The sequence below is a fragment of the Pelophylax lessonae genome (genome assembly GCF_965119305.1).
Source record: "Pelophylax lessonae genome assembly, chromosome: 7".
Taxonomy (NCBI): Eukaryota; Metazoa; Chordata; class Amphibia; order Anura; family Ranidae; genus Pelophylax; species Pelophylax lessonae.
The window spans coordinates 98,538,481-98,565,736 of record NC_138774.1 but is presented as its reverse complement, the minus strand read 5'-3'; the positions used below and the strand labels follow the sequence as shown (position 1 = coordinate 98,565,736).

The window sequence follows — 27,256 nt, the reverse complement described above, 5'->3', positions numbered from 1 at the left end:
CTGAAAAGGGGATATTAGCCAATGCTTTTTTGGAACCTTGGTCGGCTAACCAACCTTTTAGCCACAGTGTACGCCTGAGAACCACTGCTGAGACTGATGCTCGCGCCATTAATGGAGTGGCGTCTAACGCCGCATCACATACAAACTGTAACCCCTGTATCATTTGTTCCAACAAATCTGATACCGCCTGAGGGACTTCTTCTAAGTCCCGGCGTAACCACTTGGTCCATTCAGTTACAGCCTGCGAAACCAGACCAATAGCAATTATTGGCTAGAAAGCTGATCCAATCAAGGAAAACATGGTGCGAGACATAGCTTCTATCTTGCGATCCATTGGATCTTTAAAAGACGGAGCGTCTTCTAAAGGAATAACCGTGGCTTTATTCAATCTAGCAATAGGTGAATCCACCACAGGTGGTTCTGTCCATTTCTTAATAAGGGTTTCCTCAAACGGATAACGCCTGTCAATGCGTTTAGAAATATTAAAAGTGCGTTTTGGCAGACGCCATTCTTCATCGATTGGATTGCCAAAACATTTGGGCAATGGAAAAACCTTTGCTACTTTGATGCGCTTTTTAGTCCCAAAGGGGATCTCAGTTTCAGCTATTTCTGATGGAATACCCTGTAACCTTAAAGTCTCTTGAACAGATACAATGAGTGCGTTTACCAACGCTTCCTCTCGGGCTATGGCGGATGCCGAAACATCCTCCTCACTGTCTGAAGAGACAGGACCCGAGACACCAATACCAGATGAAGTACCTGCAACTGCAGAAATAGGCTCAGAGTCTGAATCCGAAGTTTCAGATAATAAGGGGTTAGGCGGGGGTCGCTTTCTTGCGCCCTGTCCCTGACAAGCCACTTCCACCCGGGACACAAAAGTTTCCATAATAGCTGACAAAGATTCAATTGTCAATGGGGTGCTGGAGGATCCCGCAGACCCCTCGAGGGGATCCGGAGGAGATACATGAGTGGCAGGGTCCATGTTAATACAGGACACTTTTGCCAGCAAAAACAAAAAAACTTTTTCTTTTTTTTTTTTGTGTGTCTCCCCCTAGCGCAATAGCGCCCCTCAGAGTACCTGCTTCTCGATCCCAGAGAGAGAGAGAGGGACCCCCAAGGCTCACCAACCGATGCAGTGCAGTTTCCAACAAACTGCAGCCAGCGTCTGTCTTACACAGACTGGAAGGAGCTGTTTGCTTTTTCCCGGGCAGAAGGCGTGGCTCCGCCCCCTGTGTACGCCTTCCGGCGTTCCCAGCCCTCCACGAGGAAGCTGGGCTCACAAAACATGGCCGCCCCCATAGAAGAGACATAAGACTCCAAAAACATGGCGGCCGGCGTGACCTGAGGACATATATGCATTCGGTCTACGGCAAAATGGCGGCGGACCGCCGATATCGTCTTCCCAGCACATCCACCTGCACTCTGCTGAGAGGTGACATATGGATCTACAGAGATACACTGCACATAAGGTAGGATTATACCTCCTATGTCTGCTGTAATGTTACAGTCTGCTGGGTAGAGTGTTAGCTCTTGAACCAAGTCCACTTCCCACAAACACATGCTGTATTACAAGGGGGACTTGTAAGTATCAGATATATACTGACCATATATGGAGGGGCCCATAATATATACTGCCTCATAAATGAGGAAAAAAGGGAACGTTTACTCACCATACCGAACCGACAGGCACCCTCTCTTCACAATACCCTCTCCACCGGGGTGGGGGTTTGTGGACGCCTCGACTCTCTGGTCCTGGCGTCCAAGCGAGCTTTTAACTCGCAAAGTCAGTCCCTTTACTGGGACTCCGTCGCGGCCGACTCAGCGCACTGGTCTGCACGCGCTTTTAGGCAGAAACCGGGGTGACCACTGGATCTCAACATCCAGCCCGTCGCCCGGCCCCGCATACTTACTTGAATATGTCGCGGCCGACCAAGCGCAATGCCATGGTCTGCACGCGCTCGTAGGCCGGCTGGGGTGACCACAAGTGTCGCCCAGTCCGGCATTTTTGCTTGAAGATCTCACAGGAAAAAAACACTGGAGAAAACTACCTAAAAAATGTCTTTTTCTTAAAGAAAAAAAGTCTTGCCAGGACCAAAAGATCCCAGCAAGGAACTTAGGTCCTTACTCCTGACTAGACAGAAAAAAACTGATTCCCTGTAGCAGAGAGAGGGAGGATATACCCTCAGGGACTGCCCCCTAGGGTGGAGCCAGAACGTTTTGTCATTCTGCCTAGTCCTACTCCTGCGGAGACAACATAACCCAGCTCTTGAGAATCAAGAAGACTACGTCTGTCAATGAGCGATAGAGAAAAATGACATGCCAAATGTGGCATGTCAGGGGGTTAGAATACCTAATGCGGAAGTTCCACTTTTGGGTGGAACTTCGCTTTAAACTAGGTGATCCTGCCTGTGTTTAGACACTTCCTCTTACAGGAGACAACACTCCCAATTTTGAATGTGTTGTGATCCTATAAAAAAAGAAAAAAAAAGTGTTCATGATACACAAAATGTTATTTACCCTAAAAGGGATTGTAAAAGCTTGTCCCCTCAAACAAACATGTTATACTTGCCTGCAAGCAGCTTGCTATGGGGGACACCCCAGAAGGGCTTAATTCAGTCAGGCAATGCGTGTCTATAAATACACACAGCACGGCTCAGCCCCACCCCCAGGATTTGATTGACAGCAGGAGCAGCCAATAGCTCCGATGCTGCCTCTGAGTCCTGTGAGAAGAGCAGCTCTGGATCTCAAGATAGGACTCCGGTAAGTATTTAGGGGAGGTTGGGGAGAGCCGATCATAGAGTTTTTTTACCCTAATGCAGAGAATGCATGAAGATGAAAAAAAACTAAAAAAAAAAAACCTAGCTTTACAATCACTTTAAGCAGAAGGAAAATAAAGTCAATACACACACAAGGCAAACTAGCAATGCAAGACACTCCAGTTGAAATGCCTGTAATCCAGTATACCAAACATATTTCCCTTTGCTTTAAAAACTTTGACAGGGAGGATACATTATATCCACTTAGAAAAATAAATTACAAAGCTATAAGCCTGATTGCTAATAGACAATTGGAAAACACCTTTAGGTCTCAGAAAAAAAATAAAATATGTTTGAGAAAAGTATTTAAAAATGTCAGAACAGACTTCCTAGCACAGTAAGATGCAGTGTTTTATCGTGCAGGAAGTGTGATCCAGCTTTAAAAGCTAAAACTATCCGAATGCAGTAGTTAAAATGAGCCTAACATGCCCATTTTTTGAATTATTGGCTTACTGACCATTTCATTAGCAATAACTTATTGTATACTAGTGGACTAACACTAAGAAAAAAGTATGCCTCACTTGTTGTAAGCCCCATTCAGAATCACACGTACCTTAAAGTGACTTGTGCTAATCCTCTTGCCATCCTATGTGTATCTGTGCATAGAAGCTGTTGCAAGCCCTTTAATCACTCCCTCACTCATGTCAAAGCCTTCTAGTAACCAGCAGGTAGCAAAAAACGGATTTTTGACTTACCGTTAAATCCTTCACTTAGGTTCATTGACAGACGCAGCTCCATATTCTTCTTGACCATTGGGCTATGCTGCCCCCGAAAGGAGGACAATAGTCAGTTAAAATCTTAACCTATGGGGCAGTCCCTGCAGGCATACACCCACTCACTCTGCTATAGGATTAGTTTTGTTGCAAGCAGTGTTTAGAAGAAAAAACCCCATCCCACTCAGAAATAGAGAGGCGGGTGCTGCGTCTGTCAATGAACTTGAGAGAAAAGGATTTTAGGGTAAGTCAAAAAATCCAGTTTTCTCTATCGTTCATAGACAGACGCAGCTCTATATTCTTCTTGACCATTGGGACATCCCAAAGCGGTATTTGCATGAGGGGTGGGTAAACAACGCAGAAAAGAATGCAATTCCCCAAAGGCTAAACTTAGCCAACCAGTGAACATGGAGCTCTACTAGGAACAGCTGGGGCTTACCTAGAAAACATACATCCTCAGAGAATTTTTTCTCTTTTAAACAGCAGCCTGCAAAACCTTGCGGCCAAAAGAATCATCGGCGGATGTCAACATATCTACTTTGTAGAATTTTGTGAACGTATGCACAGACTACCAAGTTGCCACCTTGCAAACTTGCATTACTGACGCCTGGTGGTGAAAAGCCTAAGAGACACTCAGCGTCCTAGTAGAATGCGTCTTCACAGGGAAAGGTGAAACCCGATCCTTCAGTGAATAAGTGAAAACTAAATAGTTAAAACCCGCGCTAAAAAGTGTATAAATGTAAAGGAATGTGAATAAAACTGTGCTTCCTGGAGCTGCTGCTCACTAAGTAAAAGACCAGAATGTGAAAATCAATAAAAAAGGCAGCGCTAACAGGTAATATAATAAATATATCCGTATAACTGTGTTCAAAAATCCAAAAATACATATAAAGTAAAGTGCATATCGTGATCAATAGGTATAAAATTCATACATATTAAAGTGCAAAAGAATGTTACAATGGTATGTCCATGGTGCAACAATGTGCAGAAATATACTGTGCAAAATACAAAATATATTAATAAAAGTGCAGTCCAAAAAAGTTCCTTCAAAGGATTAAGGTGCTGGAAAGGTGCTCAAAAAATCCATAAGGTGCCCAAGTGCTCTTCAAAAGGAGAAACCCCCCATGGGGAAGCACTCACCAGATTGTCCAGGGGATAATATATCTGCTCAAGATTTATATATATCCTCAATCTAGTGAGTGCATCCCCATGGGGGGGGGGGTTTCTCCTTTTGAAGAGCACTTGGGCACCTTATGGATTTTTTGAGCACCTTAATCCTTTGAAGGAACTTTTTTGGACTGCACTTTTATTAATATATTTTGTATTTTGCACAGTATATTTCTGCACATTGTTGCACCATGGACATACCATTGTAACATTCTTTTGCACTTTAATATGTATGAATTTTATACCTATTGATCACGATATGCACTTTACTTTATATGTATTTTTGGATTTTTGAACACAGTTATACGGATATATTTATTATATTACCTGTTAGCGCTGCCTTTTTTATTGATTTTTATCACTTCAGTGAATAAGCCTGTACCACCGTCTGCCTGATCTATCTGGATATGGTCGTGGCAGACGCAGCCAATTCCTTTCAAAGTCCTTCCATGAGGACAAAAAAAAGACTGATCTTCTGAAAGATTCAGTAGCTGCCAGGTAAATCCCAATTGCCCAAACCACATCCAAAGAATGCAAGGCAATTTCCTTGGGATGCTTGGGCTTAGGACAGAGTGAAGGCAGCACAATGTCTTCATTCAAATGGAAATCAGAAACCACCTTAGGAAGAAACAACTGATTTGGTTGAAGTACCACCTTATCTCTGTGGACCACCAGATAACGTGAACAGCAGGATAGTGCCACCAATTCAGATACTCTGCGAGCAGAGGTAATAGCCACTAAAAAGGCTACCTTCTGTGCAGTGTTAATTTAGTCGACTAAAACGTTTTCGTCGACTAAAACAATTCAGATGACTAAAATACGACTAAAACTAAAATGGCATTTTAGTCATAAGATTAACTAAAACTAAATTGAAATTTGCTGCCAATATTAACACTGGTGTAGTGCTGTGCTAGTGCATGCTCAAAGCTTAATACCATAAATAATAACATTCGATTTTTCACTCCAGGACCAGCAGTAGTATATAATGAGTTTGGAAATTGTAGAGAAATGCTTAAATAATGCATTACAAATTACAATTGAACTACACCCATTCGATTATAGATGACTAAAATGAGTTTTAGTCGACTAAAATGTAAGATGTTTTAGTCGACTAAAATGTACTGGAGTTTTAGTCGACTAAATACGACTAAAACTAAAACACTTGCAGAAGACTAAAATGGGACTAAAACTAAAATGCCATTTTAGTCCTAAGACTAAGACTGAAATTAAATTGAAATTTGCTGCCAAAATTAACACTGCTTCTGTGACAGTGTAAGCAGAGAAATCTCCCTAATGTTCTCAAAGGGAGGTTTTTGAAGAACAGACAGTACCAGGTTAAGATCTCATGGAGGTAACTGAGATCGTATCAAAGGAGCCATATGGCGAACTCCTTGAATAGAAGTGCAAATCAAACCATGTGTAGCTAAAGGGCGTTGGAAAAACACAGCCAAAGCCGACACTTGGCCTTTAAGGCCAACCGCTGTTCAATCCCTCTTTGAAGAAAGGTCAAAAACATAGTCACCGAAAAAAGGCGAGGATGCACCCTCAGCGATTCACACTAGGGCTGCACGATATTGGGGAAAAAAGTACATTGCGATATTTTGTTTTTAACGATGTATATCGCGATATTGCTCCAAGACAGTCTCCGGAGGAGGGATCAGTGAGCAGAGCTCAGCTTTCTGCCAGGGGATCCGCCACACTTGTAGAACTTCTCCCACCCGGAAAGCCCGAGCCTTGTGTCGGAGCCGGAGTGTAGAGGAAGCGGGCTGAGTGAAGTGTCGGTAGCAGCCTTTGTCCCGAAGTGCTCCTCCGCCATGCTCCGGACATCTCTCCCCCCCTCTGCCTCTTAGTCAACAGCCGACCATTACTCCGCCCATTGTCTCTCCATTGAATCTATTTACAAAACATTACAGCCTGATCCCGCCCCCGATGCAGCCAGGAGAGACAATGGGCGGAGCAGGGCGGAGTAATGGTCGGCTGGATACTAGAGGCAGAGCTGGGAGGTAAGTGTGGGACGGATGTAATCACTGAGTCCTCCTCCTCCCCTCGAGTCCCGACTTCTCCCTGCCTCATGCCTGAATATCGTGTCTTCGGCGATATGAATATCGCCCATGCCTGCAGAACGATAGTCGATATCACATCGACTATCGTTCAGCCCTAATTCACACCACGAGATGTATGATTTCCGGGTAAGATGGATCTTCCTGGGAGGTAGATTTTCTAGCCTTCAACAGTGTAGGAATCACTGAGTCAGAAAGACCCCTGTCCAACAGCCACGATGTTAAAGCCAGCGACTAAAGCAGGATGGAAGAGAGACAGCAGATCTTCCCTGAGAGGAAGTCTCCGAGGAGCATGGGCAACCAAGAGTACCAAGACCGGTGACGCCAGTCTGGGGCCACCAGAAGGACCGGAATCCTTTCCACCTCTATTCTGCGCAGAAGCCTCGGCAGGCAGGAGTTTAAGCGGAGGGAACGCGTAGATCAGCCGATACTGACCCCAAGGAGCAACCAGTGAGTCTGTGGCGTCGGCCAGAAGATCACAAGACTTGGCTACATACCTCTGTACCTTCTTGTTGAGTCAAGAGGCTAACAAGTCGACGTTGGGTGTTCTTTCCCCCCCCCCCCCCCCCGGACACACAGCAGGTGAAACAGCTTCGGGTGCAGGAACCATTCCCTCTGATAAACACCTGACTACTAAGGTAATCCGCCTGCCAGTTCACTCCTGAGATATGCACGGAGGAAAGGGCCGGAACAAAAGTTTCTGCCCATTTCAGGATCTCTGCCACCAACCGGTCCGCCAAGACACCCTTGGTGCCCCCTTGATTGACGTAAGCCACGGCCATGGCATTGTTCGATTGAATCCGAACTGGACAACCTGGCAGACGATTTGTACAGTGACTCAGGAAAAGCTTTATCGCTGTGAGTTCCAGAATATTGATCAGTAGTCTGGACTCCTCCACGGTCCAGGACACAGAGCTTCCAGAGCACTCCTCCCCAGCTGGACATGCTAGCATCTGTGGCTACCACGGTCCAATACAATGGGAGGAAGGACTTGCCCTGGCATAAAGCCAACGAGCGAAGCCACCACAGAAGAGCACCCTTTGTGCTATGACTCAACCGAATCAAAGTGTCCAAGGATTTTGGATCTTTGTTTCATTTGACAAGAATTTCCCTTTTAAGGGTCTCGTGTGAACTGGGCAAACTGAACCGCCTCAAAGATCGACACCATCAGACCTAAGGCTCGCTCTCAAGTCTGCAGAGAGGACAGGTTGCTGGATAACCGCAAACGAATCGCCCTCTGCAACTTCTGCAGCTTTTCCGGGGGAAGAAACCCCTTCGCCGAAGCGGAGTCCAGAGTTAGGCCCAGATAATCCAGTTTTGAAGATGGTACCTAGAATACCAGAGCAGATTTTTTTAAATTGAAGTTCCAACCGAACTCTTGCAGAGTCTGTACAGTGATTGTCAAGTCGCCCAACAGGACTTAATGTAAGTCTGCCCTTAAGAGATCGTCCAGGTACCCCAGTACCGCAATCCCCCGTTGTTGCAGTAATGGCAATACCGGAGCAAACACTTTGGTGAAGACCCTGGGGGCGGACGCGAGACCAAGGGGTAACGACCCACGTTGCTGACAGAGGTAGGGATCTCTATGATGGTAGGGAGGGAGGCCTTGGGGGAGCCTGGTACATACAGAGAGGATAGGGGGAAAGAGCGGTACCCGAGGGTTCAACCTTCCCAGGGAGGGGCCCACGTCCGCCCGAGACTGCCAAAGCTATGGGGGGGCACTACTCACCATACCACCGACATCGGGTGGGCGCCACTCCGGACAGACTACCTCTCCACTCAGGGTGGCCAAGGGGTATGCTGCAACTCAGGCTGAGCAAGGTCATGTGCGTCCCGGCGAGGTGTTTCACTCGCAGGCCAGCCCCGTCCATTGGGGCTTTGTCGTTGTTGAAGCCCAGCGCTGGGCAATAACCTGCAGATGCTCGCTGGCTGGACTGGGAGACCTTAAGGATCTAGGATATCCAGTCCGAAACCCAGTCCGGCTTTTGATTGCAGGTCTGTCAAGAACATAACTAGCTAAAAAATTAATTTTTTTAACAATGGTTCCCTTTAAAATAAAAAAAGACAAGCTAAAACCAAAGTCCCAGCCGGGACCACTCCTACTAAACTAGGCAGAAACAAACTGAATCCTATAGCAGAGTAAGTGGGTGTATGCCTGCAGGGACTGCCTCATAGGCGTGGTAAAGATTTTTCTTGCCGAGCGTGCCCTAATCCTGTAGGGGGCAGCATAACCCAATGGTCAAGAAGAATATGGAGCTGCGTCTGTCAATGAACGATAGAGAAATTTACATCTGTGTAAAAGGATCTACTTTTACATGCCTTACCCCTTATTTCCCCACTGGTTGGAAGTTGTGTTGTAACAAAAAAAGAAATAAAAAAAAAAGAAAAAAAGCATTACAGAGCTTACAACAGCCTTTATCCACAGGTACTGTTAGATGGGATATTAGGATGAATGATTTAATTCACTATATTGGGGTTAAGTTATTATGTTGCATTGCCCAACACAGGTCCACTTTAATATGAGCCATACTAGAGTATAAAGTATCAACAAAGTGTTTACTTGCCTTGTACCCCGAAGGCATTTTTGGCACACGGTTATATAGTAAATGTATGACCATTCAATGCAGTCAATGCCACTACTTACATTGTCTCAATGTCTCTACTAGTCATACACATGGGAAGTCTCCCACTCAGCAAGCAAAAGCCATTGAAAGTCACAGGCAGCATGGTTAGCACTGAATTACAGTGATGCCAAAAGCTGGGCAGACACAAAACTAATTTTTTTTTTAGGGTCTGGTCAACTAATCTGTATACTGGCAGCCTTCAGAAACAAGACAACTGTGGTAATAATTTAGATTTGGAAAGAAACAGCTTTGCAATTACAAGTTATAAAAAAAAAAAAAAGGTAAAGTTGGTTTCCACCAGCATCAGCGAGGTATGGATATGTAACACACAATATCAAATCAGGCTGGAAACGTAGAAAATGGGGGTCAGTATCGTGAAAGATAGGCAGAAAGGGCTGAGTTCACATGTGTGCGAATTGGATGCGGGTTTCTCCGCATCCAATTCTCATGACATGCGAGTGTGACCGGCTCTCAATGGAGCTGGTTCACGCAGGTCTGGGGTGGCCACAGACCTGCATGTGCGTATTTGGGTCCAGTTCAGACCTGAATTTTTGACCCAGAATATTGAACCAGTGAACTGACACGCACCAGACCCCAGGCACTAACCTGTGGCTGCACATATGTAAACCCGGCTTAAGAGTATAATTTCCCCTGTATCGAGGTTCCAGAAAAAGCCAGATCACTCCCCCTAACTTCCGCTTGGATCGTTGCGGCGGGTGCGGGTACCTGCTTCCCCCCCCCAAACAAAATATGTGATAAATTGGAAGACTGAAAAGGTGTGTGTGTGGGGGGGGGGGGGGGGGGGGGGGGTTGGCATTAAGAAGGGGAAATGGCTGCCTAGTCGCATAGTTCCCAGGTTTGATATTAGTCCTGCCTACAGGCTATGCAAACCATGCACTGCTCTTTTGCAACTTGCATTTAATGCATTTCACCCCAATTCTAAAATTTGCCCGGAAGCTCAATAAATCTAGTTAGGGGGTGCACCGATGAATGTTCCAGATCTCCCCATTCTGACACACAGACCCTTAAGTGCTCCACACAATTCTTACCTTGCAAAAGGAAGAAGTCCGCAGGTGTTTTCTTGAGAACAGCTTTTTCTTTTTCGCTGCTCCAGTCAATTTCCAAAGCGTCCTTCAAGCGGCAGAAGTCTATTTTCTGACAAGGACAAAAGAGTAGAAGTTTTGAGTCGCAATGGGAATACAGTCACGGGGAAAAGTTGAACTTACTGTCATTTTAACAACCCGCCTCCCTCCTTTTCAGCCCCCACCCCTCCAGCTCTTTAAAACATTTAGACAGCAAGAGGAACATTGATTGGGGCCGTTGCAATGTCACTTGTGGATAATGAGACTGAGTGTTCCAGCTGCTGAGGACATTGTGTTCTACTTTCTCAGAATACTTCTCTCGTGTTTTTTCAACTTTACTCAGGTAGAAATTATATTTTTTGGAAGCTGTAATGGATTCCTAGACAAACCAAAAGCATTACATCATTTCACAGCCCTATCAAACTCTGGCACATACCGCCAGTGAGCCTTACCAACATTCCTTCCCATTCTGCAAAGGAGTACACAAAGCTGACCATACACAGATTTTTGGCCCGCTGAAGATAAAACCAGTTTACTGTTTACAGTAACCATGTACTCGGTGGGTAGCCCTGCTGGTACCATCCTGTCCAATATCCTTTGAAGGAGCCAGGTGGAAAACTGTCGGCTGAACAGTGCCTTTAATCAGATGCAGGTACAGTGTTTGGACATTTTGATAGCCAGCAGGTCTACAGTTGGAGATCGGAGCCCTTTAGCATGGATAGAGGAATCTGAATGTGTGCGGTCAGCTTAAGTCTCACAACGGTGCAAAGGAAGCACCAGATGTTTCTGAGTGAGTGTCAAGGCTGGCTACACATGCTACATATTTATTTCAGCTAGCTGTATATAAAAAAGTCAACCAATGACGGCAACCTACCACCAAGAGTTTCTTTCAACTTTGTGAAAAGATCCAAATTGTTGGAGATTGTCAAGTTTGATTAGCGGTGTTGATTTTGCAACTTAAAGTTGGTTGAGGCCAGGGTTAAATTACCACATGGCTATAAAGGTTTATTGCAACAGGCAAATTTCCTAAATCACAAGTCCCTACGAAGAATCCTTGGAGTATGAAAGTAGAGAAAGTTTGTATAGGTTTAGTTATAGCACATGTCTGGGAAATGTTCAGAACCGCTCTTCAATGTATGCAAATTTTGCTATATTTTGTCCCTTTAAAGTAAAGCAACTGCTGATCCTGCAAGAAATCCAATGAGCTCCTAACTTCTTTACCTTTTATGGACTGACAAAGCTGCCTTCACTGCACTGAAATCTTAAACTGTGTTGTCAGTGCTGTAGGTCTACACAACACCTTCCGCACTAAATTGTAATAAAACAAGGGGGTCTTCTGTAATCCAGTGGGGGGGGGGGGGAACTCAGGTCAAGCTGACACTGCATGAGATTTCAGAACATTACAGGCAGGATTACCAGGCCACAAAGTGATGATGTCCACGGCTCAGAGCCTAAATGTCCAAGTAGGTCCTGCATCTCTACGGTATGGTAGTACTGGTAACAGAGCCAATGCCACCAAGTCATCCCTGTAGTCCAAAGAACTACAGAGGCATGTTAATGAAAGCTGTGTGCCCGCTGAAGTAATCACCATTTTTGGTCACTGCTGAATAGAGAAGTAGAAGTGTTTAAAGACAAGATGTGGAAACAGAAACAGGAGGCACTGCTCTAACAGGCAAGCTGAAATAAAACCAAACTGGAATTCTGCTACATAGTTTGTTGCCTTTTGTTTAGGTAGGCCAAACCCAACCACAGAGTTTCCCATATAACAAAGGCACCTCTGTCTTCGCGAAGATCAGCCCCAGGGCAGTGCGACCTTTGGACTCATATCCTGTAGATTTAAAAAAAAGAAAAAAAGATAATCTAGACTGTCTGAGTACCATACCTCCTTTGACATCTACAAACAACGGGTCTACTTGAAGCAAAAACCAAACTTCATTTAGTCTGACAATTGCCTGCAGGAGAGCCTGTCCAGACCTGTCTTGTCAGTGTCACAATGAATCCATGGAATGGGGAAAGGTGAGTCTGTGTCAGCACTAATGACACTCAAGGGTAAGGTCAAGATTATATAGAAGTAAAGCTATGTAACAAAATAAAGCTCAAGGCAATTATGTCTGGTCATAGCAGTAAGTGGGCTATTAGCTGTCATTAGATCTTGGAATAATGGTAGAATCTATTTGTGATAACCTTTCCCCATCAGTGACCCCAAACTACTACTTGGCAAGCTTCACACTTTCAGAAGTGATGGCAGGTTGAAATGTATATGAATAAAATCTTTAATAGGCAGTTCTAAAAAAGGGAAGCTACAGAGTTTTTCTTTAAATTAGGATACATTAAGACCACAATTCACAGATCAAAATGTGAGTGGTTCAGCAGGGACTGGCTGAATTTCGACCTATGTACAGGCAGTCTGGTTGTACACAAGTCAATCGACCAATTCATGTACAACCAGCCAGTCAGGGTTTTCCCTTATCGATCAGTGCCACTGGCTATAGTGGGCAACACTGATCAGTGTATTCTGATGGTGAGGAAGTCTCCCTGCTCTCAGAATACAATACCACAGCGGGATGGATTCCCCTATCCACCCTAAATGTGTGGATGGGGAAAAAATTGGATTTTTGTCTTACCGTAAAATCCTTTTCTCTGATGTTCATTGACGGACACGGCTCCAGAATCTTCTTGCCTATTGGTTATGCTGCCCAATACAGGAGTAAGACACTAGGCAGGAAAAAGCTTTACCACGCCTATGGGGCAGTCCCAGGGGATATACTCCCACTTCCTGCTATAGGCATTCAGTTTAGTTGCAAGCAGTGTCAGAAGAAAAATAACCCAACTCAATAGAGGAGGTGGGTGCTGTGTCCGTCAATGAACTACAGAGAAAATGATTTTACGGTAAGACAAAAATCCAATTTTCTCTATCGTTCATTGACGGACCCAGCTCCAGAATCTTGACCATTGGGACGTCCCAAAGCAGTGTTAAAAATGAGGGGTGGGAAAAAACAGCAGAAATAAAATTCCCAAAAAGGCTCAACCTAGCAAACCAGGAACTGGAGCTCACCTGAAAATAAAAACAAACATACACCCTCAAAGAGGGCTAGACCTCTCAAACAGCGGCCTGCCAAACTTTGCGACCAAAAGCAGCATTTGCAGATGCCAGCACATCCATTTTATAAAATTTTGTGAAAGTGTGCACAGACAACAAGGTGGCCGCCTTGAAAACCTGCGCCACTGACTCCTGATGGCGGAAGGCCCAGGAGGCACTAAGCTCCCCTGTAGAATGCGCCTTAGGGAAAGGAGGAACGGGACCCTTGACTGAATAGGCCTGCACTGCCGTCTGTCTGATCCATCTGGAAATGGTAGCAGGAGACGCGGCCAACCCCTTGCGAGGTTCATCCGTAAGGACAAAAAAAAAAGAGCCTGATTTCCTAAATGACTGCCAAGTAGACCCTGATCGCCCAAACCACATCCAGGGAATGCAGGACATTCTACTGAGGATGCTTAGGACACAATGAGAGCAAAACAATGTCTTCATTCAGATGGAAACGAGAGACAACCTTAGGAAGGCATGACTGACAAGGGTGAGGCATCACTATCTCTGAACCACCAAATAAGGTGAACAACAAGACAAAGCAGCCAGCTCCGACACACTGCATGCAGACGTAATCGCCACCAAGAAGGCTACCTTCTGGGACAATGCAAGCAGAGGAATCTAGCAAATATTTTAGAAGGGCGGTTTCTGAAGAACCAACAGTACCAAATTGAGATCCCACCTACGCAATGGAGACTGTAGAGGTGGAGCCAGGTGGCGAACCCCCTGAACAAAGGTGCGAACCAAGGAATGTGCAGCCAAAGGACGTTGAAAGAAAAAAAAAAAAAAAATTGCCAAGACCAAAAACTGGCCCTTGATGGTACCCAAGGCCAGGCGCTGTTCCACACCTCTTTGGAGGAATGCCAAAGTTCGAGCCACCGATAAGGAACAGGGAGAAACGCCCAGAGACTTCCACCACGCAATGTACGATTTCCAGACGCGATAGTAAATCTTCCTAGCGGTAGATTTCCTAGCTTTCAAAAGCCTGGGAATCACCGAGTCAGACAACCCCCTATCTTTCAGCACCTGGCTTTCAACAGCCAGGCCGTTCAAGCCAGCGACTGTAAAGCAGGATAGGAGAGAGGGAGTCGCCAAAGGACATCGGCGACCAGCCGAATTAGATCCGCATACCAAGACCGCCAAGGCCAGTCTGGGGCCACTAGGATAACCGGAATTACTTCTGCCGCAAACCTTCGCAGAAGTCTTGGCAGAAGTTTCAGAAGGAAAAGGTGTATATCAGACTGTACTGGCCCCCAAGGAGCCATGAGTGCGTCTGTCGCATTGGCTACAAGATTCCGAGACCTTGCCATGAATCTCTGAACCTTCTTGTTGAGGCGAGAGGCCAACAGGTCCATCAAGGGAGTTCCCCACCCGATACACAGCTGATGAAACACCTCCGCATGAAGTGACCATTCTGCCTTGTCCAAGGCCTGGCGACTGAGGTAATCCGCCTGCCAATTTTCCACCCCTGGAATATGTACAGCAGAGAGCTGGAATGAAACGTTCTGCCCACCCTAGAATGCCAGCTACTTCCTTAGCCGCTATGACACTTTGTCCCCAATTGGTGATTGAAATATGCCACAGCCAAGGCATTGTCCGATTGAATCGGTACCGGACACCCCTAAAGACGAACCTTCCAATGGACCAGACAGTCTGAGTGCCTTATGTTCCAGTACATTGATCAGAAGTCTGGACTCCTCCAGAGTCCAAACCCCCTGAGCACATTCCATGCCCAAGACCCCTCCCCACCCGGACAGACTGGCATCCATGGTTACCACCGTTCAGTACAGGGGAAGGAAGGATTTTCCCTGTCCAAGAGCAGGAGAATGAAGCCACCATATCAAGGAAGAGCAGGAGAATGAAGCCACCATATCAAGGAAGAGCAGGAGAATGAAGCCACCATATCAAGGACCCTCTCGTACCCCAGCTCAGCAGAATCAGATTGTCTAGAGACTGTGGACTCTTGACCTGTTTGGCAAGAATTTCTCTGCAGAGGTCTCGTGTCGAACTGTGCAAATGGAACCGCCTCGAAGGTAGACACCATCAGGCCCAGCACCAGCAGTGCAAGTTCTGAGAGACGACAGACTGCTGGACAACAGAAGACGGATGGCATCCTGCAGCTTCTGGAGCTTGTCCAGTGGAAGAAACAATCTGGCTGAGGCTGAGTCCAGAGTCGGACCCAGATAGCCCAGCTTTAACAGAATCCGAGCAGACTTCTGGAAATTCAAAGTCCAACCGAACTCCTGCAGAGACAGTGTTGTCCAGGTTGTCCTTTAGAGCAGTCAGAGACTCTGCTCACAGAAGACGATCGTTCAGGTACTCCAGTACCGCAATCCCCCACTAACGTAACAATGCTGACACCGGAGCCAACATTTTTTGAAAATACCCGAGAAGCTGAGGCAAGACCAAAGGGTAACACCACGAATTGATAATGTTCCCCGCCCACGGCAAAGCAGAGAAAGCGCTGATGCCCAATGTATATATCAGGATATGGAGGCAAGCGTCCTTGATATCGATAGAGGCCAGAAGATCCCCTTGATGAAGGGATGCCACTACCGTATGTATGAATTCCATTTGGTATTTCTGTACCCACACAAAGCGGTTCAGGGGTTTGAGGTCCAGGATTGGACAAACTTTTCCTTTCTTCCTGGGAACTAAACAGGTTTGAATAAAAACCCCAAAAATGTTCGTTTGGAACTGGTACAATCACCCCTTTTAGTAGCAAATCCTGTACCACCCCCGAGGAGACCACGCAAGCGGTCTGGGGACAAACGCAGGTTGGAAGGAAAGAACTGTCACCCCTGGACCAACTGGTCTGTTAGCACCACAAAGGCAGGAGGAAGCTCCAAATCCTGGTGCAAAAGCTTAGCCCACTCCGTCAAGGTCAACCCCACTGATCTGCGACAATTTTATCAAAATAGGCGGGAAAAGAAAAAGCCTTTGCCGCTCATGAGGTTTTTCGGGTACCGAAGGTGACCGGCACCTCTGACGCAGCCGCATCCTCCAATTTAAAGGTTTCCCGCACTGATACAATCAGTGCACACACCAGCGCTTTTTCATGTGCGGCTGTAGTGGAAGAGGAATCATCCTCCCTATCAGAGCACTCGGGGTGCATGGACGCAGACCCAGCAGGGTGACTCGCAGCTAGATCAGGCTCAGAACCTGATGAGACAGGAGACAGGAGGCGGCAGATGAATGCGGCGGACGCTTTTAGCTGGTCCTTTTTTGCAGGACCAAATCAACCTTGGACACCAAGGACTCCAGAACCGCCGCCATTGCAGGCAGGGTGGACTGGGACCCAGAAGGGCACGCCGCTTCTGAAAGGGGATCAGGGGGTGAAATTTGTTCCATGTTAACCAGGGACCACCCAGGCAAAAGTAGAAAAAGAAAAAAACTGCTGAGTGGTTGAACCCCCCGCCGCCGCGCTAGTGGCACTACAGGTCCCAGCATAGCTGAATCGCTGCTATAACAGGGAGAGGGAGATTCTCAGGGCAACCACAATAACTAAAGACATGTGAATGGTTAGGCGCCAATACATGTGCATCTGTGCATGAAATTGCATATTTATTATTTTTTATTTAAATTTATTCCAATTCCTATTATCCTTCAATATTTCCTATACTTATATTACATATATTGGATATATTACAATCATCCCAGTTCATCCATTTATTAACTAATTTTTACATAATTTATCATAATTTTTTTTGTTAATTTTTTGCTCTTTTTTTGTCTTATAGTTCACACAGGAACATATTTTAGGGTGTTCTATATTAATATTCATAAATTGTGCTTTTTAATATTACCGGTTTTATTCTTATTGTATTGATTGTTACCCTGTATTATTGCTGGTCATTGTATTCATAATTTTATTTTCCCGGCTATACCACCATTTTACAATTAGGGGGCTTTATATCGTGTTTCAACGACCATCCATTCGTATTATTATTGTCCATTCTACTTCTAATTGTGATGCCCGGTATTACCACATTTTGCCACTAGATGGTGCTGGCAATGCCTATAAATAAATAGGGAGAGCTCTCTCTCCCACATTAGCTTGAAAAAGGAACCCGCATTACCTTTACCCACTGCGCATGCTCCGAAACGCTGTGCAGGCTTGTGACGTCAGGAGCGACGCTGCCCTCTATCGTGCGTCCCCGCCCTCGCTACAAGCTGGGGGTTCACCGCATTCCATCACTGGCCAGATCCAGCGGTAAAGAGGAAGATCCTAAGACAGCACCAGCATCACTGCCCTTACTCCTCCAGACATCCTCCTTGGGCATTTCATCACTTTACATGCTCCATCTCACGATCTTCAATGCAAGTTTAGGTTTATTGCCATTAAAATTGATTATACAGTCTACACTCAGAGGCACCCTTCTTTGCTTGTTTTTTTTTCCACCCACAATAACTCACCATCCCCGTTAGCACAGAGCAGAGCGCTGGATGCTGTACACCATGTGGCAATTAGAGAGAAAGGAAGTCCAGGAGTCAGCACTAGGAGGTCCACTGCCACAGTCACCGCCCACAAGGCTCCAAAAACATGTAAGCCGCTTTATTAACTAGGAAACCACCAAGAAAATGCCCGCCGGACTACACAAACATGGCCGCCGCATGTACAGCCAGCCACGACAAAAAGGCGTCTCCCAGGACAATATTACAGTAGAAGGGGGGCACTGGCAGGAGCCCCTACCTGGACAACCCCCCCTAAAAACCATGCATTCGGTTGTCGGCGGGGTGCCACCACTCCCCGGCCCCAATGACCCGCTCGACACCCCACAGGTGATCCTTAACAGGTATGGCCACCCCTGGGGGGGGGGGGGGACTAGGTGTGGGTAGATGAGGGGGGTGATCCACAGGGGACCCAGATATATTGGAGGGGGGGGGGGACGCAGTGTGGGAAGGAGGGGAACCCGGGGGTCCGACCTACCCAGCCAGGAAGCTGTTTCAACTAGAACCAACTCGCATTAACTGATTTGCATAGGAGGTTAGGACAGTCCCACAATGTGAACACTATACAGAGGCATTAGGAAAAACACTGAAGGGAGCCCAAAGGAGCATTGGCAGGACTGAAGAGTAGAGGCTGAGAGGGGTCAGTGAACTAAATGTGCACGTCCTGGCTGACCATGAGAGTAGTCTGAAGATACCTCTGGCAGGGGGGTGTACATATGTTGTGGGGCCCAGTGGCCAAAGTTCACCCCCAGACCAGCCCTGCAATGTTCAGTCCAGCAGGGTTTGGAAAGGCTGAGGGAAGGTCAACACGGCTAGCTGTGATTTTGGAGATCAGCTCAGGCAAGAATGTAGTGAAGAATTTAGAGAATAAATAAATAATTGGGGGTGAGGGGGGGGGGGGGTTAGGTTTTAGACTTTTTTCCTAGCAGAGCTGAAGCAGAGACACCCATCTGCCAATGACACTACAAAAATTGAGTTATAGGAGGGGGTTATCCTTGGCTGAGTAACATTTTCCGTTTTCAGTGTCAGATCATCCTGTAGGTGGCAGTATAATCTGACAGTTAACTTCCTGTGTCCTTCAATGGATGATGAAGGAAAACCTATTCATGTAATGAACTTGGAGCTTCATTAATTTGCACCCCTTACAGTTGCCTGGAGTTAAACTAACCTTTTCATCTGTACCATTATCTGGGTCATACTTCGCAGGCTTCTCCAAACAGAAATTCCTCACCTACAACCCCAGGATGCCTTAACTTATCTTTGAACAGTTATGGTCTACCAAAGTTCCACAATTCCAGGTTAAATGTGCTTAGCATACCCCTCTATACAGTTTAGCATTCTGCCACACCTGAATAACCCCAGGGCCAATGTTTCACACTAGTGAACATGATACGCTATGAGAGACTGCCAGCCTTTTCAAGTGCTCGAGTACCGAGGGAGTTAAGGCTCCGGTGAGACATTAAGCTAAATTGCAAAATGTTCAGACACTATTGTGTTCTTCCCGGCTGTGCATTCGCTCACCAGTAGGGAATAAAAACACACACATCCCCCAAGCATTTTCTAATTTAAATATGTCACTTTGCAAAGTCTGTCAAGTAAAAACGAAGTCCCATTTGCAACACTTAAGCGTGTGTGAGCACCTAAGGCATCCTAATTTATGTCAGAAAGGAATAAATTAATGTAAGGGGCGGGACTGTCCTCAGCAGCATGAGCAGATTACACAATGATATCACCATGTAACCATCAAGTCATCTATACGTTAAAGGGAAAGTGCTGTGCTGCTGTAGAAGAACGTTCCAAACATTTTCATTCTTTAATTGACAAAGTATTAGATATCCTGCAACCCTCTGGATAAACAATGGTCGAGTTTATAATTCACCAAAGCCTTAAAGATCTGTATGCCTAGTACAACCAATAGGTTCTCACCCACTGTGCTCCACTGTACAACCACTGTAGGTTAGAATATGAAAAGGGAGAAGTTAAATGGCTGCGAAAGACAGCGCGCATTGATAAATGCCTTATAAATGCTGTATTTAGACTGGAAAAAAAACCCGTAAAGTGAATGAATCAGAAAGTCAGTACTAGGATGTGCAAACCCATGTAAAACTTGGCTTCACGTTGAACAACTCCTTGGGAGAACTTGCTTCCTACCAGCAAACTCCTTGGGAGAACTTGCTCCCTACCAGAAAACTCCTTGGGAGAACTTGCGCCTTGCCATCCAACATTTAGAATCTATATACCAGAACACCAACGGCAATGAAGCCTCTGAGATTTCCTTTGAGACGCACTACATTCTGATAATCGCATGTCAACACATGAAATTATAGTACTCCACACACACAAAAAAGGGGTCACCCTTCATTTCCAAACACAAAAGGCTATCACCTTCAGTAGGATCAGACACCGGTAGAAAACTAGATGGCAGCCTTGCTAATCTGGAAAAACAGCCGCTTGATGCCAAAAGCCCAAAAAGCATTCGCAGATCTAGTAGTGTTTCCCAATCTTTGAGACCATAAACTTGAATGGTGGCCTGTATGAGCCCTCTAGAAACAGTGGAATGAAAATCCAGTGTGCCCTTATGGGGATCATCCAGAATGACAATTTTGGAGCCTGAACCACACCTAGATCACGAAGAAGAAAATTTCCTTTTGGTAAACTGGAGCCAGACAGAGGAACAGTAATACAATGTGTAGTGGAGTGCTGGTAGGGACTACAGAAGAGGATCGGGGCTGCCCTGTGCAAAACCATTGCATAGACCAGGTAAGTATAACATGTTTGGTATATCAAGAAAAAAAAAAAAAAAACTCTGCTGTGAAAGATCACATCGGCCAGCTTGTAGAGACAAACAGGTCACTCTGTTTGTGATGATAAAATGTGTTAATGCGGAACGAGCAGTGTTAGCGATTCCATGCTGATCCAGTCTGGTGCGATATGGGTGCTTGTAGAGCGACCAGCTTTAGATTCTGCAAGCAGGCTGATGTGATCTTATATAACGATTTATCTGGATTCAGTGAGAGACATATTTACATATTTTTTTCCCTGTAGGAGCGATTTTCTTTTATCTAAAGCAGTATTAAACCCAAAAGCAAACACTATATTGCAGTTTACCAATTCTTAGATGTGATGGCTGCATTTTGTTTGCGGTCGCCTGTGCCTCCCGTTCTCATTCCTCTAGATATGTGTTTCACTATTACTGAAAGGGTGGTAAGCCTAGTACACGCTATCTGTTTTATTCTCATTCAACCCGGTGGGCTGAACGAAAAAATAAACCTGAGGAGCTTGGGAGCAGTTTGCTGTACTATCTGATGTTGGATGCCGATCGGAACCTAGTTTTCCAGTATGCCTGTTTAACAGTTTGGTGTACACAGACCCGGTTTCTGTTAAACCTGGTACACACAGGCTGAATATCGGCCAGTTCTAATGGCCAGATCACCAGGTGAAAACCTTAAAAAAAGCCGAAGAAAAGAAAACTGATGCAGACACCACATCGAAGGGTTGGTAAGTTGTAACATTTTTGGTTTTGGGTTTAATACTGCTTTAACTGCATCCTGATATTACACTTTTGGAAGTCATTGTAATTTTACAACATGCCTGGTGGATTTATAGAGGAGAGAACTATTATCTGACGGAGGGGAATCTGGAGGAGTGAACAGCCAATGATCAAGCTTTACATGCTGATCTTGGATTAGAGAGGCATGTTTTGTGGCGAGTGTCTGGAGGATGCTGAAGGCACTGAGCACCTTTTGGGTTTATTTAAAAATCCATTCATACAGAGAACCACAGTGGACTTGTTCTGTGGACGTTATACTAGTTTATTGATATATGATGAACTGTTAGTTATACTACTTGACAGATGGTTACATTGTTTCACATGGTGTTTAGGATTCACTACATTTTTTAAACACCATTTTTATCTTGATTACTTTGGCTTCTTTCACACGGCCGCTCCGATGGTATTCCGCTGACATCCGCAATGCCATTCACTTACATTATGTCCGCAAATCATCCGCAAACGGATGGGATGATTTGCGGACACACGGAGCGGCCGTGTGAAAGGACCCTTTAGGTTTTCAGTTTTATTTATATTTTGGTATGTTGATTTGTGGATTTAGGCATCATGCAGATTAAATGTATCTTGGTTTGGGGGGGGAATTCTGCAGTTCAGCTCTTAAGCCTGTGTCCCACTCATGTGTATTGACAGAAGATCCAAGCACGATAAGCCAGGAAGCCTCCAGCAAAAGAATCTTATTGAAGTATAAACCTACAGTCATTGGCTGCATGCATTCTATAAGCAAGGGATCAACCACTAGAATGGGACAATAGTAGGGCCTACTAATGAGAAGAGAAATCTAGAAAAGGTTTACAACGGCTTATCGGTTAGGTTCTTAAAGACAGGTGCACCCTCTACTGTATGGCAGTCACTTTGCTAGGACACTGCCAGTTTAACAGTGGGGATAAACCACTTTTTAACAAAATCTACCCGAAATGGGTTGAATGCTTATAACAGCTTGTCAGGATGTTTACAATCAGAGTTGGATCAGTGGGTGTAATGGGAAAGTCTTTGCTGCCTTAAAGGAAGAATGGAACTTGTAGAAAAAGGCTGATCCTCATTTCACAGTGGTGTATGCCGCATTGATAAAAGCCCAGAATAGTCTCTTAACTTGGGAGTTAAGAACAGTGGACCGATGCAGGGGCAAGCTCATCAGTGAGAGCCTGCAATTGGGTAATTTGGCCCATAAAATATTGCATGACTGAGATGAAAAGGCAGAGAAACAAGCCACACCAGACAGAGCTAAAGGGCTCCCAGTGGCAGAATAGGCTAGGAGCATAGGGCAACAGTACACAAAGCTGCAGGATGTCAGGAGGCACAGTGTATTCAGCCCTGGAGCCATTAGAGTGTGAGCTGAAGGCACATCTTCCTGTATCCCTCAATGGACAAAAAGGGAAAAACTATTGCTGTGACATTCCCAGCCCCCTGGCAGTGTGTTTACTTGTCCCGACTCCTGCCACCATCACATTTTCTAGACAGCCTTGTCTGACAATGTGCAGAAACTTTGAATAAAAGCATGCAAGGACAATACATAAAACAAATTTGTGTATCAATCACACAATTATCAGACCATATTCTTTGGTTTCCATAGTAACTGGCATTTAAAGACTATCTGTTCTACCCAGCAAAAAAAAAAAAAAAAAAAGATGCCAATACATAATTGATCTAGATACGTGCATACAGCACCCAGTCTAAACCTGTTGGGTCACACCAAAAGGCCTTTATACAGTACATGTGCCAGTGCTCCTTAAAGAGACCGCTACCCGAGTACAACATAGCAACAAAGATTGCAGGCCTATTCAAGCCATGGGGCATGGTTTGTAGCAAGGAAGACTCAAAGAGCACAATAAAAGAAGAGGTTATTGCCACAGTTGTGGCTGGTAACTGTCAGAAGATCAGAAGGGGAAGTTAGCAAAATTAGTTATGAAAAACGCATTTATGTACTTCGTATGTAGGTTTACCAATTGTCATTGATAACTTTTGCATCGCATTGACATTTGTGTGGAGATTGAAGTTAATAAAAAATATTTGAAAACAGCTTTGAATTTTCATCCCTATGTGAAGAAATGTGTGAAAGGTTCCTCCCCCAGAGTGCCTAGTTTAAAAACATTGCACATAAACATCTTTAAATCTCTGCTATGAATGTTACCATAAAAAGGTTAAAAGGAGTTGTAAAGTCAGAAGGTTTATCTTAACGCATTCTATGCATTTAGATAAAAAGCCTTCTGTGTGCAGCAGCCCTCCTAATACTTACCTGAGGCCCATCTCTATCCAGCGATGTCCACGAGTGCTTCAACTGTCCAGGACTCTCTCTCCCGATTGGCCGAGACAGCAGTGGCGCCATTGGCTCCCGGTTCTGTCAAACTCTATGGCCAATCAGGAGATAGAGAGAGCGGGTAGGGCCGCATAGCAGCTCTATCTGAATGGATACACTGAGCTGTAGCTTGGCTCGGGAGCCCCCATAACAAGCTGCTTGGGGGCTTGCAACAGGGAGGGGCCAGGAGCTCCAGACAGGGGCCCGAGAAGAGGAGGATCCGGGCTGCTCTGTGCAAAATCACTGCACAGAGGTGGCAAGTATAACAGGTTTGTTAATTTTATAGAAAAAAAAAAAAGAACTTCCAATCACGTTAAAGAGGTTGTAAACCCACCTTAATAACGTGTACCTATAGGTAAGGCTTACCTATAGGTACTGCAAATATCTTCTAAACTTGCACTGTTTAGAAGATATTTACTTTGAATGCAGCCGATGACATCAGCGCATGCGTTCTGAAGGAACCGCCCCCCCGTGCCGTTCCTTTAGAACCCTGAGCCTTGAACGGCGGCTCCCGCGCCGTCCTAATCAGATGACCGGAGGGCGCGAACCAGAATGGCCGAACATGTCTGCCGTGTTACTGGTGAGCGGGCGGCACTGCGGGGGCTTCGTTTTAAGGTAAGTATTTCATAATGAGCTAGTATTTGATGCATACTAGCTTATTATGCCTTTGGCTTTCAGTTTTTTTTTTTTTTCCTGGAGGTTTACCACCTCTTTAGGTGAGCAGAAATAAAGCCCAGCAACAACCATGACTTACTGGGGTTGGAGCTAAATTTTAAAAGGTCATCTCAAGGAAAGGTTAGCTTTGCTCAAAGGAATTGCTCAAACTGTAGTTTTCAGGGCCATGAACCCTCCCTCTGTGACTGTGCTGGTGTTTGGCAATCAGTCTAGCGCTGTCACAGGGAGTGAGTCACATGCTGTTCCACACTGAAAAGTACAAAGTACTTTCCAGGCTCCTCCCAGCTGAACAGAGTGAAGCAAATGTGGGTATGTGCTGATGTGAAGAAGGAGGACATAAAGCAAGCTTGTTGCTTTGCATTCATGCAGTGCATGCAAACACAGTTAGGTACCTGGTAACTTTTTCTAAGAAATCTTCCAGGGCAGCATCAGAGATAGGCTCCTCCCACCTGAAACAGGAAACAATAGTCCACCATTAAAAAATTGTCAGTCATACCTTCTGCCTCAGTAATATCAAAGCACCGAAGGAACCCTCAGAAAGCTTATGAATCCGCAAACCCTTTTTATATTGTTGTTTAGGGCGGGAACGAGTGCTGCCCTGGAAGAATTCTTAGAAAAAAAGTATACAGGTACCTAACTAATAGTCTTCCAGGGCAGCCTTCTAAGAGGATGTACCAAACAACACTTACTAGGGAAGGGAAAAATTCTGGAGAACCTTGCGAATGTCTGGTCCCGACTAGACAATTGGTCAATGCGGTAATGCCTTGCAAAGGTATTGAAGTTCAACCATGTCGCTGCCCTGCAGATCTGCTCTGGTGTTACCAGACTCTTTCTGCACTTAATGCCCAAGCTCTGGTTGAGTGGGCCGTGACTTGGCTCGGCGTGGGCAAGGTTTAGTGCCTGGTAAGCTGTCTGAATAGCAAGCTTTAGCCATCTGGCTATCGTACTTTGAGGCTGGCTTTCCTTTGTTGACTCCTGCATGGAGAATGAACAGTGTGGTTATTTTTCACAGTAAATTATCAGGATCTTTCCTACATCTAGGCTTGTTGTAAGCGACTCTTCCTGCTATCTATTGAATTTGGAAGGGAGGGAATAACCACCTCCTGAATTCTGTGGAAAGTTGGAGACTTTTGGCAGGAAGGCTGGGTCTGGCGTGAGGATAATTTTATCTGTCAGAATTAAACAGTATAGTTCTATCATCTCTCTATTTCGCTGACTCTTCTTGCTGACAAAAGCGCCACCAGGAGCACTGTTTTTAGATATTTATCCAATTATTCCTCCAGTGGTTCAAAGGGTGCGGAGAGGAATCCTTCAAGTACCGTGGAGAGGTCCCATGTCAGTTTTGCTGAACTTTATGGGTCTGATTTTTTTAATGAGAGAAGGAATCTTCTTCCAAGCGGGTCTTCTGCCAGCCTAATGTCTAGATGGGAAGACTTGAACCTTCAAAGCGTTCTAGAAAATGTCATTGTCCGCTCCTTACCGTAAAAAAATCTAAAAGATTTCTGGAATAGTTCCCTCGTCGGGGGTTTCCTTTGTTCTCATACCAGAAGACAAACGTTTTCCTCATTTTCCGTAGATGGCTCTAGTCACAGGTTTTCTGCTGGCTAAGATGGTGTCAATCGCCCTGTTTGACAGACCTTTGTTTTGCAACCTTGCTCTTTCAGGAACCCACCTGAAAGCTTTAGGACATTGTGGTTCGGGTGGTTGACTGGCCCTTCCGATAGGAGGTTTGGCATGTCTGGAAGTGTTCGATGAGGCTGAATGCTGAGGTTTTTTTTAAATGACAGAACAATGGTCTCTGAGGCCAATGGCGTGCAATAAGTATCACTGTAACCCTTTCTTCCTTGATCTTTTGTACCAACTTTGGTATTAGGACAGTTGGGGGGGAATGCAGCCCAGCTTTGGTTGAATGCATCCACCCCGATGTTCCAATCTATAGGGTTTAGAGAAGAATTTTGGGAGCTTCATATTTTTAAAGTTTCTTGATTTAAAGACCTTTCACTCTGTTCTAGGATCTTTCTGCTTAAGAAATCTGTCAGCGTATTGTCGGTTCCCTTCAGATGGATGGCAAAGATGGATCGTATGTTTTTCCCACTCCAGGATAGTGTTGTTTCTGTCAGGTCCATTAGACGGGACGATTTTGTCCCCCCTTGTTTATTCAGGTATGCCAAAGTTGTAGCCTTGACTGACTGAATCCTGACGTCTTTGCCCTGAATTATTATTATTATTATTATTAAGGATTTCTATAGCGCCAGCAATTTACGCAGCGCTTTACAATAATAGAGGGAGACAGTACATATACAATAAAATACAAGAGGATTTAGAGGGCCCTGCTCAGAAGAGCTTACAATCGAATGCCGGTTGGAACGCTTTTTACTCCCTCAGGTTTGAGCATGCTTGAGACCAGTGGGGGTTCCATTTTCCTTGTGTGCAGTGGTCCGCCATATTTGCTCCCCAGCCCAGAGCGCTGGTGTCCGTAATGATCCGCGTCACTCTGCACCCCTTCAAGGTAAATTAGCAGTCTGAGCCACCACTGAAGTGTTCCTTTGATTGCACGAGGAACCAAGATAGTCGCCTCTAGGGATGATGGATTGCCATCCCATCAGGCAAAAATTTGATTTTGTAAAGGTCTCATGTGGAGCTGAGCCCAGGTGATGGCCGGGATTGAGGACGTCATTAGTCCCAACACTGCCATGCCCAGTCTCATGTTAATGAATT

General features: G+C 45.4%; 1 protein-coding gene across 1 annotated transcript in view; it reads right to left on the bottom strand.

Moving 5' to 3' along the window:
• Positions 1 to 27,256, bottom strand: part of SAE1 (SUMO1 activating enzyme subunit 1) — an 89,350-nt gene that overhangs the window by 30,145 nt on the left and 31,949 nt on the right. Inside the window, exon 6 of the mRNA XM_082264364.1 lies at positions 10,430 to 10,535. Coding sequence (XP_082120490.1) covers positions 10,430 to 10,535 — 106 coding nt within the window. The remainder of the gene's footprint in view (positions 1 to 10,429; positions 10,536 to 27,256) is intronic.